The following is an 18747-nucleotide window of genomic DNA, read 5'->3' as shown; positions in this document are numbered from 1 at the left end:
GCGGCCACGAGCGACTGCCTAGGCTACATAACCGTGGTAGATGCCTCTACACAAATATAATAGTCTAATATAGAATGATAAGTAGAAACCAGTCCTTTTGTCCATTACATATGCTTTTTCAGTTACTGTTCATTTACTCGTTATAGTACTTCTCAAAGAGATCAGGCAGTGGGGCACACAGCAGACTCACGTTGGCACCTGGTGGGGTCGTCGGTACGAGCTACGTAGCCCTCCCCGCAGCTGCAGTTAAAGCCACCAGGGTGGTTCTGGCACAGCTGCTCACAACCACCGTTAGTGAAGTCCCCACACTCATTCACATCTGAGACAGAGAGAGACCGCCAAGTGTCAGACAAGCAGATAGACAGTAAGCCAGATGGAGAAGGAGAAGTCAGGGGTAGAGAAACAGACATGGAAGTTCATATTTGGAGGTGTTCTGTACATATAAGCCTGTTGTTTTAACCCCAAAGTAAAGGAAATGTCTCATACATATTTTCATAGACTGGACAGTGTTTTCCCTCTTTTATATATATATATAAAGAGGCTTTCTCACCCAGGCAACTCCTCAGGTCCTTGCCCAGTTGCCATCCTGCACTGCAGCTACAGTAGAGAAGCCCCTCGGCGCGCACAGTACACGCGTGGTCACAGCCGCCTCTCCTAAAGTCGCACGAGGTCACATCTACCCGGGAGAGAAAGCACACACGGCGCAACATAGCACACAGGAGACACGCATGGGGCAGAGACACACCACTGGCCTGATCTACTCACTCACCACCACCGACTTTTGGGAACGTAGGTCTGAGTTTCTTTGTGGACCACTGAGAGAAATCACTTGACGGAAAGTTGACAGGAGTACAATACCACATCAACATAGTCAAAAATAAGGATGCAGTCATGGACACTGTCGGTCTGGGTTTCTTTGTGGGGCACCGTGACAAATTCAAACAAACACACACACAGTGAGGTGAGGTGAGGTGAGGCGAAGGTGGGGGACGTACTGACACAGCTGGTATGTCCGCGTGCAGCAGTAGAGGGGCGGGACAGGAACACGTGTGCCCCCCAGTGTGTTGGTGCAGGTGTGGGAGCAGCCCCCGTTCTGGAGCTTACACTCGTCGATATCTAACACACACACACACACACAGAGAGAACACACACCAAATTACTAATTGTGTTACAGTTAGCGGCATCAAACAGACACATGACAAGGAAAATAAAGTGCATTTCTCAAAAACTGAACGTAAGCCCGGAAAAAAAGACAACACTCTAGGGAGTCTAGGCTGACTACTTTACTGCTAACATACTGTCTAGTTGGATAGATTACCATCCTACTCTACACTATGCTTTTCCGAGGTGGTTTTACAGTAGCAGAACTGGGCCAGAACAAGGCTGAACTGGGTCTTAGTGGCCCACTGACTACTGACCTACACAGCTGTGGCGGTCGATGTGAAGCTGGTAGCCAGGTCGGCAGGAACACAGGAAGGAGCCCTGCGTGTTGGTGCACACCTGCTCACACGTCCCGTTCTGCACCACACACTCATCAACGTCTGGGGGACCAAGGGCAGGGAGGAGATTCAGGTTAGTGCGTATTCATTAGCTCTGTAGTGTACTATAGGTAGTTAACTAGCTATGTACTCTATATATGTTACTGGTAGTTTACTCTATATGAGTACACAAAGGAGAGTACTCTGTCTGTCTGTGTTAATAGCGATATGCTCTTTACCTGTACATGGAGTAGAATACTCTAGTAATTGTGCAGTGCTGTAGTTGACCTGTTCAGTACTGTTGTTTACCAGTGCAGTACAGTAGTTAACCTGTGGTGAATTCTAGTTAAAGGCCCAGTGCAGTGAAAAACGTGATTTCCCTGTGTATTATAAATATTTCCACACTATGGAATAAGAGCTGTTTGAAAAGACAGCCTGAAATTTCATCCTGTTTTGGTGGGAGGGAGTTTTGGCCTTACATGGTGACATCACCATGTGGTAAATTAGTTAACAGGCCAATAAGAAAGAGAGTTTCAAACCTCTCTGCCATTAACGGCTAGTTTTCAGTTTTTCCCTCCCCACTCAGACCCCTCCCAGACAGTCCTAGAAAAATTCTACTTGAGAAATTAGTCTTCGCTAAGAATAGTTTTTTCTTTTTTTTTTTTTTTTTATCGAAAACAATCACAGTAAGGTACTTAATTGTTACCCAGACATGATTGGATATTGAGACCTTTAACCTGTGTAATATTGTAGTTTACCAGTGCAGTACTGTAGTTTACAGTGTAGTACTGTAGTTTACTGTGCAGCACTGTAGTTTACTGTGTAGTACTGTAGTTTACTGTGCAGCACTGTAGTTAATCAGTGCATTATTGTAGTTTACCAGTGCAGTACTGTAGTTTACTGTAGTGTACTGCATAGTACTCCAGTTTACTGTGCAGTATTGTAGTTTACCAGTGCATTACTGTAGTTTACCAGTGCAGTACTGTAGTTTACCTGAGCAGTTGTGTCCATCCTGGGCTAGCTGGTAGCCTATGCCACAGTGGCAGCTGTAGCCTCCTGGCTCATTGGTGCAGTTGTGCTCACAGTGACCATTGCTCAGGGCACACTCATCAACATCTGTAACCATGGCAATAAACAAACATCCATAATAATACACTGTAGTAGAGCACAGTAAAACAATGGTATGTACAGCAACACCTTGAGCACACACGCACAGACATCCACACACGTCCCCACACACAAGCCATCTGCTTCTGTCTCACCCACCGAAGCAAGAGATGCCATCACCATTGAAGCCCTGGTAACACTGGCAGAAGTAGGAGCCAATGATGTTCCCACAGCGAGCATTAGTATCACAACCGTGACGCCCTGATGCACACTCATTCTCATCTGGAGTAGAGAGAGAGGAGGGAGGGAGAGAGGGGACATTCAGTCATTGTCAACAAATCAACATCAAATTCCATCTGCATCCCTTTACATCTGCAACCCTGTGACTATTAAACTCTCTAAATCTAAAATACATTTTCCACAGAAATGTTCATTTCTGTTATGCAATGACATTGCTTCTTACCTTCACAGTATGTGCCATTGCCCCGGTAACCTCTTTGGCAGACACACTTATAACTCCCAAAAGTGTTCTCACACACACCCTGACCAGCACACACATCTGGAGTTTCCTTACACTCATCCACATCTGTGAGAGAGAGAGAGAGAGAGAGAGAAAGAAAGAGAAAGAAAGAGAGAGAAAGCAATGAAGAAATACTTACATCTCAGAAGATAAGTCAGTTTTAGGGTGGTCCTGCATGGACCCCAAAGGACCAGTAAATCAAGCATCCAGCGTGAACCGTGAGCCATATAGGTCCACAAACCGGAAGCTTCTCAGGGCGGTCATGAAGGGTCTACTGGGTTACACACGTAAGAATCTGCTGTTGGCACCCATTCAAATTAGCCACAATTTGCCTTTTTTAACCTCGCCCATTCACTTAATTACTCATTTCTAATTAGCTAGGAATTATGTTTTAAATGTTTCAACCCAACATATTTGGCTGATATCGTTATCAACCTACTGCACACCCATTAGTCTTGTGCAGGGTCTGCTATTAACACGCTAATGTACCGGAGTTAAGAATGTACCGTAAACTCACTCCACAGCTAGCTTGAAATGTCTCGATGGAGCTATCCAATTGCTACCTTCGGTATAGCTCAAACGGTTGGTAATGTTTTCAAGGAGGATGGTCACGTGTGTTTGCGAGCAGAAGATCAATGGTTCGTGCCCTGTATTTATGGACAGGGACAGTGGAGGACGATACAGTGAGCTCCAAAAGTATTGGGACAGTGACACAAATACAGTATCATACCCGCAACACATGCTAACCTAACTGGGATGCTAGCCTTCGAGGCAGAGTTCCTCTGTCCAGTGTCTGTGTTCTTTTGCCCATCTTAATCTTTTCTTTTTATTGGCCAGTCTGAGATATGGCTTTTTCTTTGTAACTCTGCCTAGAATGCCAGCATCTCGGAGTCTCCTCTTCACTGTTGACGTTGAGACTGGTGTTTTGCGGGTACTGTTTAATGACGCTGCCAGTTGAGGATTTGTGAAGCGTCTGTTTCTCAAACTAGACACTCTAATGTACTTGTCCTCTTGCTCAAATGTGCACCGGGGCCTCCCACTCCTCTTTCTATTCTGGTTAGAGCCAGTTTGCGCTGTTCTGTGAAGGGAGTAGTACACAGCGTTGCACGAGATCTTCAGTTTCTTAGCAATTTCTCACATGAAATTGTTTCTCAGAACAAGAATAGACTGATGAGTTTCAGAAGAAAGGGCTTTGTTTCTGGCCATTTTGAGCCTGTAATCGAACCCACAAATGCTAATGCTCCAGATACTCAACTAGTCTAAAGAATACCAGTTTTATTGCTTCTTTAATCAGAACGACTGTTTTCATCTGTGCTAACATAATTGCAAAAGGGGTTTCTAATGATCAATTAGCATTTTAAAATGATAAACTTGGATTAGCTAACACAACGTGCCATTGGAGCACAGGAGTGATGGTTGCTGATAATGGGCCTCTGTACGCCTACGTAGATATTCCACAAAATAATCTGCTGTTTCCAGCTGCAATTGTCATTTACAACATTAACACGGTGTACACTGTATTTCTGATCAATTTGACAAACAATGTGTTTCTCTTTCAAAAACAAGGACATTTCTAAGTGACCCCAAACTTTTGAATGGTAGTGTACGTAACCAATAATTACAGTAACACCCATGTTTGTGCATGGCCATTCGGTTCCTCTCGAAACATCTGAATAATCTAATGGTGCCCAGATTATATCTGTTTACAACTTATTTGGTACTCTACTGGACCCCAAGGCTATAACATTTGTATCTGCACCATTAATATATAATATATAATATATATATATATATATATAATTTAATATACAATATTAAAGTTAAAATCATTTATTTTCATAATTTGGATTCATTTTAACACTCTGATACCATTGCCAACAAACCTAGCTGAGATGACAAAACCTCAAGTGCCGAGCACGAGACAACAATCGTGACACATTATCATACGAGTATCATATGGTATTATAACAGTATTACCTAACTGATGGTATCATATGGTATTATAACATTATTACCTAACTGATGGTATCATGTGGTATAACAGTATTACCTAACTGATGGTATCATGTGGTATTATAACAGTATTACCTAACTGATGGTATCATGTGGTATTATAACAGTATTACCTAACTGATTGTATCATGTGGTACTATAACAGTATTACCTAACTGATGGTATCATGTGGTATTATAACAGAATTACCTAACTGATGGTATCATGTGGTATAACAGTATTACATAACTGATGGTATCATGTGGTATAACAGTATTGCCTAACTGATGGTATCATGTGGTATAACAGTATTACCTAACTGATGGTATCATGTGGTATTATAACAGTATTACCTAACTGATGGTATCATGTAGTATAACAGTATAACCTAACTGATGGTATCATGTGGTATTATAACAGTATTGCCTAACTGATGGTATCATGTGGTATTATAACAGTATTACCTAACTGATGGTATCATGTGGTATAACAGTATAACCTAACTGATGGTATCATGTGGTATTATAACAGTATAACCTAACTGATGGTATCATGTGGTATTACAACAGTATTACCTAACTGATGGTATCATGTGGTATTATAACAGTATTACCTAACTGATGGTATCATGTGGTATTATAACAGTATTACCTAACTGATGGTATCATGTGGTATTATAATAGTATTACCTAACTGATGGTATCATGTGGTATAACAGTATTACCTAACTGATGGTATCATGTGGTATTACAACAGTATTACCTAACTGATGGTATCATGTGGTATAACAGTATTACCTAACTGATGGTATCATGTGGTATTACAACAGTATTACCTAACTGATGGTATCATGTGGTATTATAACAGTATTACCTAACTGATGGTATCATGTGGTATTATAACAGTATTACCTAACTGATGGTATCATGTGGTATTATAATAGTATTACCTAACTGATGGTATCATGTGGTATAACAGTATTACCTAACTGATGGTATCAGGTGGTATAACAGTATTACCTAACTGATGGTATCATGTGGTATTATAATAGTATTACCTAACTGATGGTATCCTGTGATATTATAACAGTATTACCTAACTGATGGTATCATGTGGCATTATAACAGTATTACCTAACTGATGGTATCATGTGGTATTATAACAGTATTACCTAACTGATGATATCATGTGATATTATAACAGTATGACCTAACTGATGGTATCATGTGGTATTATAATAGTATTACCTAACTGATGGTATCATGTGATATTATAACAGTATTACCTTACTGATGGTATCATGTGGTATTCTACCAGTATTACTTAACTGATGGTGCCATGTGGTATTCTAACAGTATTACCTAACTAGTATTACCTAACTCTTTCTCAAGCAAGAATGTGCTGGGACTCTCTGGGAGTGGTCTGAGTGGGGAGGGGAAAACTGAAAAGTAGCCGTTTTGCTGCAGAGAGATTTGGACACTAACAGCTCTTACACTAAAAGGCCATTATCATAATTTTTACAATTTCACAGTATTATTCCAACCTCATAGAGTGGGAATGTATATCGTATATACTGTAAAATACACTCCACTGGGCCTTTAATATACTGTGAGAGTTCAATGACCAGCCGGAGGAAGACGACACGACAGCACCCTCCTCAGGGCATAGGTACTCAGTGTAAAGCCAATTAGTACACAGCTGGGCCCACTAATTGCTTTGTGCCTTCCTCCTATATCGGTGTGCCAGGAGAGGAGCTGGGGGAGGATTGAGACTAGAGACGGGGACCTGTGAGGACGTCAGTTTTTTCAACCTCAGAGAAAGCTTCTGTGACTGGGCACCTTGTCTCTCTGTTAACTGCGGCAAGGCTTTAGGTAGAGAGAAGCCTTCCCCCTGGAACTGTTACGTGTCGACGATAGTCTAAGACAGGAGTAGCCGTTTGTTGTTTTGCTTTCTTTTTCAGGCCCCGGCCTTTTGGTCAACGACTTAGTTTCCGTTGATTTGTTTTGTTACGCTGGTGTTTCAACACTGGACGTTCCTTGTACTGGAGTTATGTTGTCGGGCGAGAGAAGGCCCGTTTTAGTAAAACGATACAACGGAAAAGGAACCACTGCCCCTGGTCTGTTCATTTTATGCCAACCGCCTGTGTTCGACGCTTCGGACAATCTGATCCGTTCACAAAACTCAATGACAATTGAATTACATTGTCAGCCTCAGTCTGAATAAGATTGGCACATACTGAAGAAACAATGACCGCAACCACAAGAGAACTCACCGATGCAGGCTGGGACCTCTGCTCTGAAGCCAGGCTGACACTGACACACGAAGCTACCAGGGTTGTTCACACACACGTTCCCCAGCTCCCTGTGACACTGCTCCTCAAAGCTGCACTCATCAACGTCTGAGACAAATATACATATATCATTCTCTATCATTCACCCATCAATATCTAAAAAAAGTGCACACACACACACACACACACACACACACACACACATACAGTCTTGCACAACTGACCTTGTGGACACACACAATTCAGACACTAATACTAACCTTAACCCTAAACCCCCTAGAAATAGCATTTGACTTTGTGGGGCCTAGAAGATGTCCCCAGTTGGTCAAATTTTTGTTTGGACTTCTGGTCTCCACAAGTATCCTTAAACACGTCCACACACACAGATAATGTTCCCTCGTGTAACAAAGACCTCACCCACACAACTGTGTCCGTCAAGAGCCATAACGTATCCAACTGGACAGAAACATGAGAAGGATCCAAGGGTGTTCCTGCAGTCTGCCCCAGACCCACACGCCTGCAGCCCGGTCACTTCAGCTAGAGCACACTCATCAATATCTGAAACACACTCATGAATAAGCACACACACACACACACACAGAGAATATCACATAACTCTAAAACCAAACACACACTCACCTTGGCATCCTCCTGCACCCATCAGGTAACCACGAACACATTTGCACAGGTATGAGCCGGGTGTGTTTGTGCAGTCGGCATGGAGACTGCATGGCCCTGGCCCCTCCCCTTTACACTCATCTACATCTGATACAGAACGAGAGATGCAATATAAAAGAGCAGCACAGTAGATTCCATGTTAAAAGTGGCACAGACCATACCACTCGCGCACTGTAGGAGTCTGCTCGTTACTGAGTTAGACAGAAGGTGCACTTGGACCAAAGCATGTTGGCAGTGCCATTGAGGGCTTTCACCATTTGGAAGTAATAGGAGCTTTCTAGTACAAGTCTATGGACTCACCAAGGCACCCTGCTGCTCGCTGCAGAGTGTAACCCACAGGGCAGGTGCAGTTCTCTCCTGAAACATTCACCATGCCAACAGGGCATCCACAGCCCTCGCTGCCCACCAACACTACCTGATTACCTGGGCACTGAGGGGTGGGGGTAGGAGCTGGGGCTGGGGTAGATGTGGTGTTGAACGAGGCTGCCGGGGCTGAGGAGAAAGAGATGGATCAGAGGAGAATACGGAGATGCAGTAAGTGGAGGGGAAAGGCGGGTGGCAGAGAGAGCGGTAGAGAGAGACAGAAGGAAAATAAGATAGACAAGAAGATTAAAGATGCTCAGTATTCAACAACAACATAATAATAGGCTCAATATCTTGAGACACTCACTTGCGGCGGGTCCACCCCCCTGCTCGGTTCTGCTAAAGTTCCCAATGGCGTTCTCAATCTCTAGGTTCTGAGAAGAGAGGAACAAAGGAATAGGTCGACTCAAAATGACTCGCACCACTTCAACTCAAAAAGCAGGAGAGTATCGGGTGATATGCTTTACTCAGCGAATGAAAAGCCGCAGAGAAAACGTTGACAACCAAGTCACTGCGCAACATGTCGCATCACGTCACCTAAAATCTTAATTCAACAGTTCCCCACAGATCCATCAGCCTGGCGCCCAGGGTTTAGGATTTAGCTTCAGCCGACTTCCAAATGTCTTGACAGACAATAATGTTCTAACATTGCTTTAATGAAGAAACCTTTCACCATGTTCAGCGCCATGTTCAGTCTGGTTTAACCAGCCTAGCAAACTCTGGCCCTGATGTGGAAGAGGGTCCCAGACACACAGACAGTCACTGACCTGGCTCTTGGTGAGTGACGCCTCTGTGTGTTTCAGGACCTCGTTGTCGCTGCCATTGGGGGTGGTAAAGGGTTCTGCCACACATATCGCTGCCAGCAGCACCAGAAGGTGAGTCCGAAAGCGTGGCATCGTCTCCTGACCCTATGGGGAAGATGGAGAGTTTAATACATCACAGGCAGGGCAACAACTTGACACACAGAAGGACAGAGGTGGAAAGGGGATTGGGTTAATTAGACTGCAGAATACCAATCATAATGATAGTAATAAAGTCACATATAGGCATACTAGTACATAGGGGGGGGTGACATATAGGCATACTAGTACATAGGGGGGGGTGACATATAGGCATACTAGTACATAGGGGGGGGTGACATATAGGCATACTAGTACATAGGGGGGGGTGACATATAGGCATACTAGTACATAGGGGGGGTGACATATAGGCATACTAGTACATAGGGGGGGGTGACATATAGGCATACTAGTACATAGGGGGGGGGTCACATATAGGCATACTAGTACATAGGGGGGGTGACATATAGGCATACTAGTACATAGGGGGGGGTGACATATAGGCATACTAGTACATAGGGGGGTGACATATAGGCATACTAGTACATAGGGGGGGTGACATATAGGCATACTAGTACATAGGGGGGGGTGACATATAGGCATACTAGTACATAGGGGGCTAGCATAGGGGGGGTGACATATAGGCATACTAGTACATAGGGGGGGTGACATATAGGCATACTAGTACATAGGGGGGGGTGACATATAGGCATACTAGTACATAGGGGGGGGTGACATATAGGCATACTAGTACATAGGGGGGGGTGACATATAGGCATACTAGTACATAGGGGGGGGTGACATATAGGCATACTAGTACATAGGGGGGGTGACATATAGGCATACTAGTACATAGGGGGGGTGACATATAGGCATACTAGTACATAGGGGGGGTGACATATAGGCATACTAGTACATAGGGGGGGGGTGACATATAGGCATACTAGTACATAGGGGGGGGTGACATATAGGCATACTAGTACATAGGGGGGGTGACATATAGGCATACTAGTACATAGGGGGGGGTGACATATAGGCATACTAGTACATAGGGGGGGGTGACATATAGGCATACTAGTACATAGGGGGGGTGACATATAGGCATACTAGTACATAGGATCAATGTTTATGAATAGCTCATGCTGTATATACACATTGATTCATTATCGTACCGATCATCATGTATAATAAATAGGCCTAAAAAACACATTCTGTATTTATATATTTTTTTGTGGTACTTTTTACCCCTTTTTTCCCCCAATTGGTAGTTAGAGTCTCTTGTCCCATCGCTGCAACTCCCGTACGGACTCGGGAGAGGCGAAGGTCGAGAGCCATGCGTCCTCTGAAACGCGACCCCGCCAAGCCGCACTGCTTCTTGACACACTGCTCGCTTAACCCGGAAGCCAGCAGCACCACCAATGTGTCCGAGGAAACACCGTACAGCTGGCGACCAAAGTCAGCGTGCACTGCGCCCGGCTGCCACAAGGAGTCAATAGAGCGCGATGGGACAAGGACATCCCAGCCGGCCAAACCCTCCCCTAACGCTGGGCCAATTGTGTGCTGGCTGCGACACAGCCAGACATATATTTTCTATTTGAGATTCCTCAAAGTAGCCACCCTTTGCCTTGACGGCAGCTTTGCACACACTTGGCATACTCTCAACCAGCTTCACGAGGTAGTCACCTGGAATCCATTTCAATTAACAGGTGTGCCTTGTTAAAAGTTAGTTTAAAGAATGTCTTACCTTCTTAATACGTTTGAGCCAATCAGTTGTGCTGTGATAACGTAGGGGTGGTATGCCGAAGATAGCCCTATCTGGTAAAAGACCAAGTCCATATTATGGCAAGAACAGCTCAAATAAGCAAAGAGAAATGACAGTCCATCATTACTTTATGACATGAAAGTCAGTCAATTTGGAAAATGTCAAGTACTTTCAAAGTGTCTTCAAGTGCAGTCGCAAAAACCATCATGCGCTATGATGAAACTGGCTCTCACGAGGACCGCCACAGGAAAGGAAGACCCAGAGTTATCTCTGCTGCAGACAATAAGTTCATTAGAGTTACGAGCTTGAAATTGCAGCCCAAATAAATGCTTCACAGAGTTCCAATAACAGACATCTCAACATCAACTCTTCAGAGGAGACTGCGTGAATCAGGCCTTCATGATCGTATTGCTACAAAGACACCACTACTAAAGAACCCCAATAAGAAGAAGAGACTTGCTTGGGCCTAGATACATGAGCAAAGGACATTAGACTGGTGGAAATCTGTCCTTTGGTCTGATGAGTCCAAATTTGAGATTTTTGGTTCCAACCGCCGTGTCTTTGTGAGACGCAGAGTAGGTGAACGGATGATCTCCACATGTGTGGTTCCCATTGTGAAGCATGGCGGAGGAGGTGTGAAGGTGCTTTGCTGTTGACACTGTCTGTGATTTATTTAGAATTCAAGACACACTTAACCTGCATGACTACCACAGCATTCTGCAGCAATACGCCTTCCCATCTGGTTTGCACTTAGTGGGACTATCATATGTTTTCAAAATGACTATGACCCAACACATCTCCAGGCTGTGTAAAGGGCTATTTAACCACAAAGGAGATTGATGGAGTGCTGCGTCAGATGACCTGGCCTCCACAATCACCCGACCTCAACACAATTGAGATGGTTTGGGATGAGTTGGACCGCAGAGTGAAGGAAAAGCAGCCAACAAGTGTTCAGCATATGTGGGAACTCCTTCAAGACTGTTGGAGAAGCATTCCAGGTGAAGCTGGTTGAGAGCATGCCAAGAGTGTGCAAAGCTGTCATCAAGGCAAATTATGGCTACCTTGAAGAATCTCAAATATAAAATATATTTAGCTTTGTTTAACACTTTTTTAGTTACTACATGATTCCATATGTGTTATTTCATAGTTGTGATGTCTTCACTATTATTCTACCATGTAGAACATAGTGAAAATAAAGAAAAACCCTTGAATGAGTTGGTGTGTCCAAACTTTTCAAATGGTACTGTACGTCCAGCAAAACATGGCGCAGCCAAGCTCCTGGATGTGTTTATGGTCACAATCGTGCATATGACTCATAGGAGGCAGAAAGGAAAGGCATGGACATTTTTTGTGCTTCGGTGTTAATAGGTGAAATGAAGCCCACTCATCCCTGCGCTATAGCCAGGTGAACATAGCCTACCATGCACAGAAAGATGGTTTAAAGTGGCTCTGGCTCTTTGTTCATAACTAAAGCTATTTGCTTTGTTGTGATGACAATACGTTCACTGGGAAATGAGCTAATTGCCAGGGTAGGTAACTAAAGAACCGTTACTAATGTTTGCCCTTTTGATTCAGAGGCATAGGAAAACACTGAAAATGGAAATAAGCTATTGAATGGTTAGTGATCATCACCATTTGAAGCATGTAATTACCTAAATACCCACTGGGAACAGGCGTCAATTTAACGTCTATTCCACATTGGTTCAAAGTAATTTCATTGAAATGACATGTAAACAACGTTGATGCCCAGTGAGTAGAATTACATTAAGGCTGCAATATGTTAGTCTATCGGCCAATCCAGCACATTTGGTTCCTTGGAAGTTGTGGGAACTTACATTTTTGGTTTCCCATTGGTTCTGGGAAAGAAGCCATACGTTTTCTGACTGTTAGAACTGAAGTACTGAGTACTTAAGTGAACATTTAGCCTTTTCTGGGAATGTACATTTTTAGGTTGCAGCAAGGTTCTGAGAATGTTTTTCTATGGTTCACTGAACCTGGGAGGTGTTATTGACGTTCTGAGAGCGGAAATTCTAGGTTATTTGAAAGGTAATTAAATAACGTTATAGAGAGCATGTTTCATTAATATTTTTAATTACCCTGCTAGATTAAGTTAACTGTTTTCTCCAAGCACAGATAGGACACTTTGAAATGAATTTGCTTCGGCATTAATCATGCAAACACATTTATTATTTATTGTGGCACGGCGTCAGTGAGACTCAAAACTATGATCGTCTGCTCTCTATCCATTGAATTAGTCCATTGCACCACCAGAATGGTGCTTACATACCATGTTGTTTTTTTGACTCAAACAAAGCTGTTAATTTGAGTATTTTCAAACATACCTTATTGCAAAGGAAACAAGCACTCATTAAGATTACAAGACAGAGGACAGAGAGTTTTGTTGATCCTGAGAACGGAAGGTATATATTTTTTAAATGACATTCTTAGAACGTTCTTTGAACGTTACTAATGATTTCTTGTGGTTTTTATGGAAAGTTTTCTTAATGTTCTGAGAACATGACTTTAAATACAACCACGAGGAAACATTATGCTGAAGTACTTCCCACGGAACAGCGCTGTTTCTTAACGTTCTGAGAACATGACTTTAAATACAACCACGAGGAAACATTATGCTGAAGTACTTCCCACGGAACAGCGCTGTTTCTTAACGTTCTGAGAACATGACTTTAAATACAACCACGAGGAAACATTATGCTGAAGTACTTCCCACGGAACAGCGCTGTTTCTTAACGTTCTGAGAACATGACTTTAAATAGAACCATAACAAAAACCTGTAGGGAATGTTATGGGAAGGTTGTATGCAAACTAACCATAGGATAACTACCCACTCAACAAGCTCTAAGAGACATATGGTTCTCAGAATGTTATGTACTAGCTGGGAAGTGGGAATGGGACTGTCATTGCACACAGTGATGTAAAGTACTTAAGTAAAAAATACTTGAAAATACTACTAGTAGTTTTTTGCGGGTATCTGTACTTTACGATATATATTTTCTTTATATTTGTCTTTCAGCATAAACTTGTACTTTTACTTCATTACATTCCTAAAGAAATGTATGTACTTTTTACTCCATACATTTTCCCTGACACACAAAAATAATCATTACATTTTGAATGCTTAGCAGGACAGAACATTTTTGTAATTCACACACTTCTCAAGAGAACATCCCTGGTCATCCCTACTGCCTCTGATCTGGCGGACTCACTAAAGACATACTTTGTTTGTAAATGATGATGTCTGAGTGTTAAGAGTGCCGCTGGTTATTCATACATTTTAAAAAAGGATTTGGAAATGATTTGCACTTTTACTTACTTAAGTATATTTTAGCAATTACATTTACTTGTGACACTTAAGTACATTTAAAACCAAATACTTTTATACTTTTACTCAAGTAGGATTTTACTGTGTGACTTTCACTTGAGTCATTTTCTATTAAGGTATATTTACTTTTACTCAAGTATGACAATTAGGTACTTTTCCCACCACTGATTGTACATAATGAGAATGCTTTTCTTATAGAGACAGGCTACACAAATCCACAAGGAATCAAGAGTAGCTTGTCATTTGAACTATCATTCATCAAGTCAGCCATATCAATCATGGTTCTGAAAAGGGAGTTAAAAGTATGTAAATGAACGAGATTATCTCAATAATACATTCAAACAATTAAGAATATATTTGTATTTCACGTCCAGATTGAAGTAGAATTAAATTAACTCAGATCAATGCATGACATGGACATGCACTCGAATTCTGCAGCTGAGGTCAGAGGGAACAAATTAATAAATTGAGGGAACACATTTTTATATTGAGGGAATTATTGAGGGAACTATTTTGTTTTAGATATTGAGGGAACGAATAAAAAATGACCATGACCCCTAAGGGGCTCCCTCCATACTATGGAATACAACAACCAACAGCTGAGCTGAGCAGACAAGAGATTCGACCCAGTTAAACTGCTGGGGGTAGGTTTACAGACTTCATGTCTAGACATGTAACACTGGCTACAAAGCTAGATGGAGAGACAGCAGAGTAGACCCTGTTATTAACCATCTTCCGTTCTTGTTCTTTCTCCATGACACGCCCGCGTCACTACCCAGAAGAAAATAAACGTGTTTCCACTTAAGGTGCGTCTGGCGGGATGCAATGGAATGGAAAAGTATTTTTGAACTGTGTGCATAATAATAACTTTGCCTTTTTGTATTCTGAATGCCCATGCCCAGAAATAAATGATCACTCCCGCTGTTTCTAGTTTGGAACGCGTTTGCGCAATATCTTCACGCATCTCTTCAGCGTATAGCAGTCCAAATACGATGTCCTGCCCGACACCCATATACTATAGCCTAATAACAAGAAGTGTCCTACAAAACTTCCAATAACTGCGGATCAGACGTGAATTCATAACCTACAGTTACAGTCGTATTCAGTTATTATCCCAGATCGCACCATGTAAATGCGTTTGAAATTGACATGTATAGAGAAAGCAAAACATGCAATCAAACAAAGTTGCTTACCAGTAACAGATAAAGTCGATTTGGGTCCACTGGATGAGCGAGGTTACAATTTACGCGTTTCTTCCACGATCTCCTCCAGATGCGGGATAAATAGTGCGGAGTTGTCTTTCCTCAAAAACCAATCCAGCAACGCGACGTAAGGGGCTGTGCTGTACTCCTCCACATCCTGTCCAGGAATTCTATACTTCCCATTCCTTAAATCCCAAACCGCAGTGGAGGAACAACAAGCTAAATCGCTCTCCTTCTGAGTGCTGCCTGAGGGCGCGGCGTCCCCTGTCTGAACTTTTGATTGAGGTCATAAACTATAGTGTGGAAAGGGAGTTATGCCGAGAGCGCGGCAGAAAACATTGGTAGGATAAAATAGCATTTCAATTTATTAGAAGAGAATAGATATGTATTAATCTAACTGTTGGGTTGCTTGCACAATATACCCTACATCAGAAGTGGGCCTACAGCGAGGGTAAGCCTCAGAGCAGCGCCCCAAAGCAAAGACCCATGGGCAGTTAGGGCGTAGGTCCCTTGCTCAAGGGCACAACGGCTGTATGCAGCCCCTGATATGTTGATGCCAACAACTCTCCGGTTGCCAGCTGGGTCATTCCAACAATTCGGTGCCTTTTAAGAAGTATAACTTGGTCATAACAAACTTTTGATTTCACCTAATTTGAACAATAATGAGGCTATATACAGGGGGCATCGGTACCGAGTCAGTGTGCAGGGGTTGAGGTAATCTGTACATGTAGGTGGGGGCAATGTCAATGTAAATTGTCTGGTGGTGAATTTTATGAATTGTTCAGCAGTCTAATGGCTTGGGGGTAGAAGCTGTTGAGGAGCCTTTTGGTCCTAGACTTGGCGCTCCGGTACAGCTCGCCATGCGGTAGCAGAGAAAACACTCTATAACTTGGGTGACTGGAGTCTCTGACAGTTTTATGGGCGTTCCTCTGACACCGCCTATTATATAGGTCCTGGATGGCAGGAAGCTTGGCCCCAGTGATGTACTGGGCCATTCGCACTACCCTCTGTAGCGCCTTACGGTCAAATACCGAGCAGATGCCATACCAGGCGGTGATGCAACCGGTCAGGATGCTCTCGATGGTGCAGCTGTAGAACCTTTTGAGGCACTGGGGACCTATGCCAAATCTTTTCAGTCTCCTGAGGGGAAAAAGATTTTGTCATACCCTCTTCATCATTGTCATGGTATGTTTGAACCATGATAGTTCGTTGGTGATGTGGACACCAAAAAACTTGAAAGTCTTGACCCGCTCCACTACAGCCCCGTCGATGTTAATGGGGGCATGTTTGGCTCGCCTTTTCCTGTAGTCCACGATCAGCTTCTTTGTCTTGCTTACATTGAGGGAAAGGTTGTTGTCCTGGCACCAAACTGCCTCCTCCCTATAGGCAGTCTCATCGTTGTCGGTGATCAGGCCTACCACTGTTGTGTCAGCAGAAAACTTAATGGTGGTGTTGGAGTCGTGTTTGGCCACACAGTTGTTAATAAAATAAACAATACTATTAAGTGCCAAATAAAGTAACAGGGTTCACTGTTGACTGATTGAAGATTTCAACTTAAAGGCATCGTTCACCCAAATTACAAAGTTCACATTAGTTTCCTTACCCTGTAAACAGTCTATGGACAAGGTTTGACAGAAATCCATGCTGTGGTTTAGTTTCCCTGGCACTGTGTCCAAATGCTAACTTTTTAGCATTTGTGCACAAATCCAATTAAAGTCATGGTACTGATATTATACACGTCTTTGCACATCATGTTCAAATCTCTCTATAAGTGACTTTGTGGAGATTCACTATCAATTTTAGATACTTTTGGATGATTTGGATATGATGCGCAAAAAATATCGGTACCAGGACTTGGATGGGATTTGTGCCACAAATGCTAAAACGTTAGCATTTAGAATAAGTGCAAGTGAAACTAAACTAAAGTCTGAATTGAATGCAAGCTTCAGAAAACTGTGGTTTATAGTAAAGGGCACTTCAATCAATGTAACAGGCTTTTAAAATTCAATATTGGTACACATTTTTTACTTAACATAAAAGGGATGCTAAAAGGCACTCATTTCCTGGAAAGACCCAGCTCACTTCAGATAGGTTGTAGAATTGTCGTAAATTGTCTTGCAATACGCATCCCCACTTGACGGCAGTGAGATTGATACTCTTAGCAGACACCATCGATCCTTGCAAATACAGTAGCCTGTTCAAGTATAAATGTAGCTTTATTTCAAAAGACACCACATTCTTCTGTTTAAAATTCTGTTTCATTATGCATCACATTCAGCCTACGTTAAAGCACACAGCTTTATTCAAACATAATTTGACCCTAAGTAGAAAAAAATGTAACATCAGCACACAATGCAGTTGGCATGGTATCTGCATTGCACGTGTAGCCATATTTATTTTCATAGTAGAAATGGCCCCATTTCACAGCTAGAGGCTAATTAATTTCTATCCTACAGTGTGTTTCTCCTGCTTATGGTCAATAGCCACAAAAAGCCATATCAAAGGACCTCAAGGGGACCTAATACTACATACAGAATCTATGGCATTGGAGCAATGGCCATGCACACACACACACACACACAAAAAGAGAGAAACACACAAACAAAAAGGCACTAAAACACAGGGAATGCAACACACACATCATAAGATAATATTCTAATAGAACCTGAAAAACAGGGGGCACGTTTAATACATAAAATGGATGAGCTAAATGGTGGTCGATTTAGAAATGAGATTGTGATGAGAGAGGAGAGGACATTGTAGGTTTCAAGGACATAATGTACAGCAGTCGCTCCTAAAAGTACATTATCAATGAGTGGAGGTCACAGGAAGGAGAAGAAGAACATTACTTTATTGTCCAATGTAAACAGATATCCAATGGAATCTTGTCTTCCGCTTTATTCCAACCCCTCGACGAAAGACACTCTTAAAAACACAGAGGTTGGAGAGGAAAAGGAGAGGTGGATGAAGAGCACTAGAACGGTGTGTCCATCTGACTACCCTTGGCACCAGGCAGTACCACACCGTAGCTGTTATCCTGCCACCTCAGCCACCTCATATGGATCTCCTTCTGGACCTGATAGAAACAGACACACGCCCAAAGACCTTAGATTGTAGAACACATTGTATGATCTCCAAAAGCAGCCAATTTCAGTGTTGTTGACGGATGGATG

The 18747-nt window shown here is 42.6% G+C and overlaps 2 protein-coding genes across 2 annotated transcripts in view; both read right to left on the bottom strand.

Moving 5' to 3' along the window:
* Positions 1–550: 550 nt before the first annotated feature.
* Positions 551–15799, bottom strand: si:ch211-221n20.8 (latent-transforming growth factor beta-binding protein 4). The gene is made up of 13 exons (XM_031786340.1): positions 15566–15799; positions 9196–9336; positions 8736–8802; positions 8366–8557; positions 8027–8152; positions 7805–7945; positions 7370–7495; positions 3049–3171; positions 2745–2867; positions 2472–2594; positions 1419–1541; positions 996–1116; positions 551–676 (listed from the first exon to the last, which is right to left on the bottom strand). The coding sequence occupies exons 2-13, from the start codon at positions 9322–9324 to the stop codon at positions 655–657; spliced, it is 1416 nt and encodes a 471-aa protein (XP_031642200.1). The 5' UTR covers positions 9325–9336; positions 15566–15799; the 3' UTR covers positions 551–654.
* Positions 15800–17771: 1972 nt separating this feature from the next.
* The window catches only part of ghrhrl (growth hormone releasing hormone receptor, like), a 54088-nt gene continuing 53112 nt past the window's right edge, over positions 17772–18747 (bottom strand). Inside the window, exon 13 of the mRNA XM_031786339.1 lies at positions 17772–18650. Coding sequence (XP_031642199.1) covers positions 18549–18650 — 102 coding nt within the window. The 3' untranslated portion in view covers positions 17772–18548. The remainder of the gene's footprint in view (positions 18651–18747) is intronic.

The sequence above is a fragment of the Oncorhynchus kisutch genome, linkage group LG13, assembly GCF_002021735.2.
Source record: "Oncorhynchus kisutch isolate 150728-3 linkage group LG13, Okis_V2, whole genome shotgun sequence".
NCBI classification, from domain to species: Eukaryota; Metazoa; Chordata; class Actinopteri; order Salmoniformes; family Salmonidae; genus Oncorhynchus; species Oncorhynchus kisutch.
This window is presented reverse-complemented; position numbering and strand designations above follow the sequence as displayed.

Bases quoted from the DNA above. Each gene is read 5' to 3' on its own strand.
- si:ch211-221n20.8 (XM_031786340.1), bottom strand. From the start codon at position 9,324: ATGCCACGCTTTCGGACTCACCTTCTGGTGCTGCTGGCAGCGATATGT. The intron at 8,153-8,365 runs GTGAGTCCATAG...GTTCTGTATCAG, and splicing joins GCGAGCAGCAGGGTGCCTTG to ATGTAGATGAGTGTAAAGGG. The intron at 1,542-2,471 runs GTAAACTACAGT...TTGGTCCCCCAG, and splicing joins GGATGGACACAACTGCTCAG to ACGTTGATGAGTGTGTGGTG.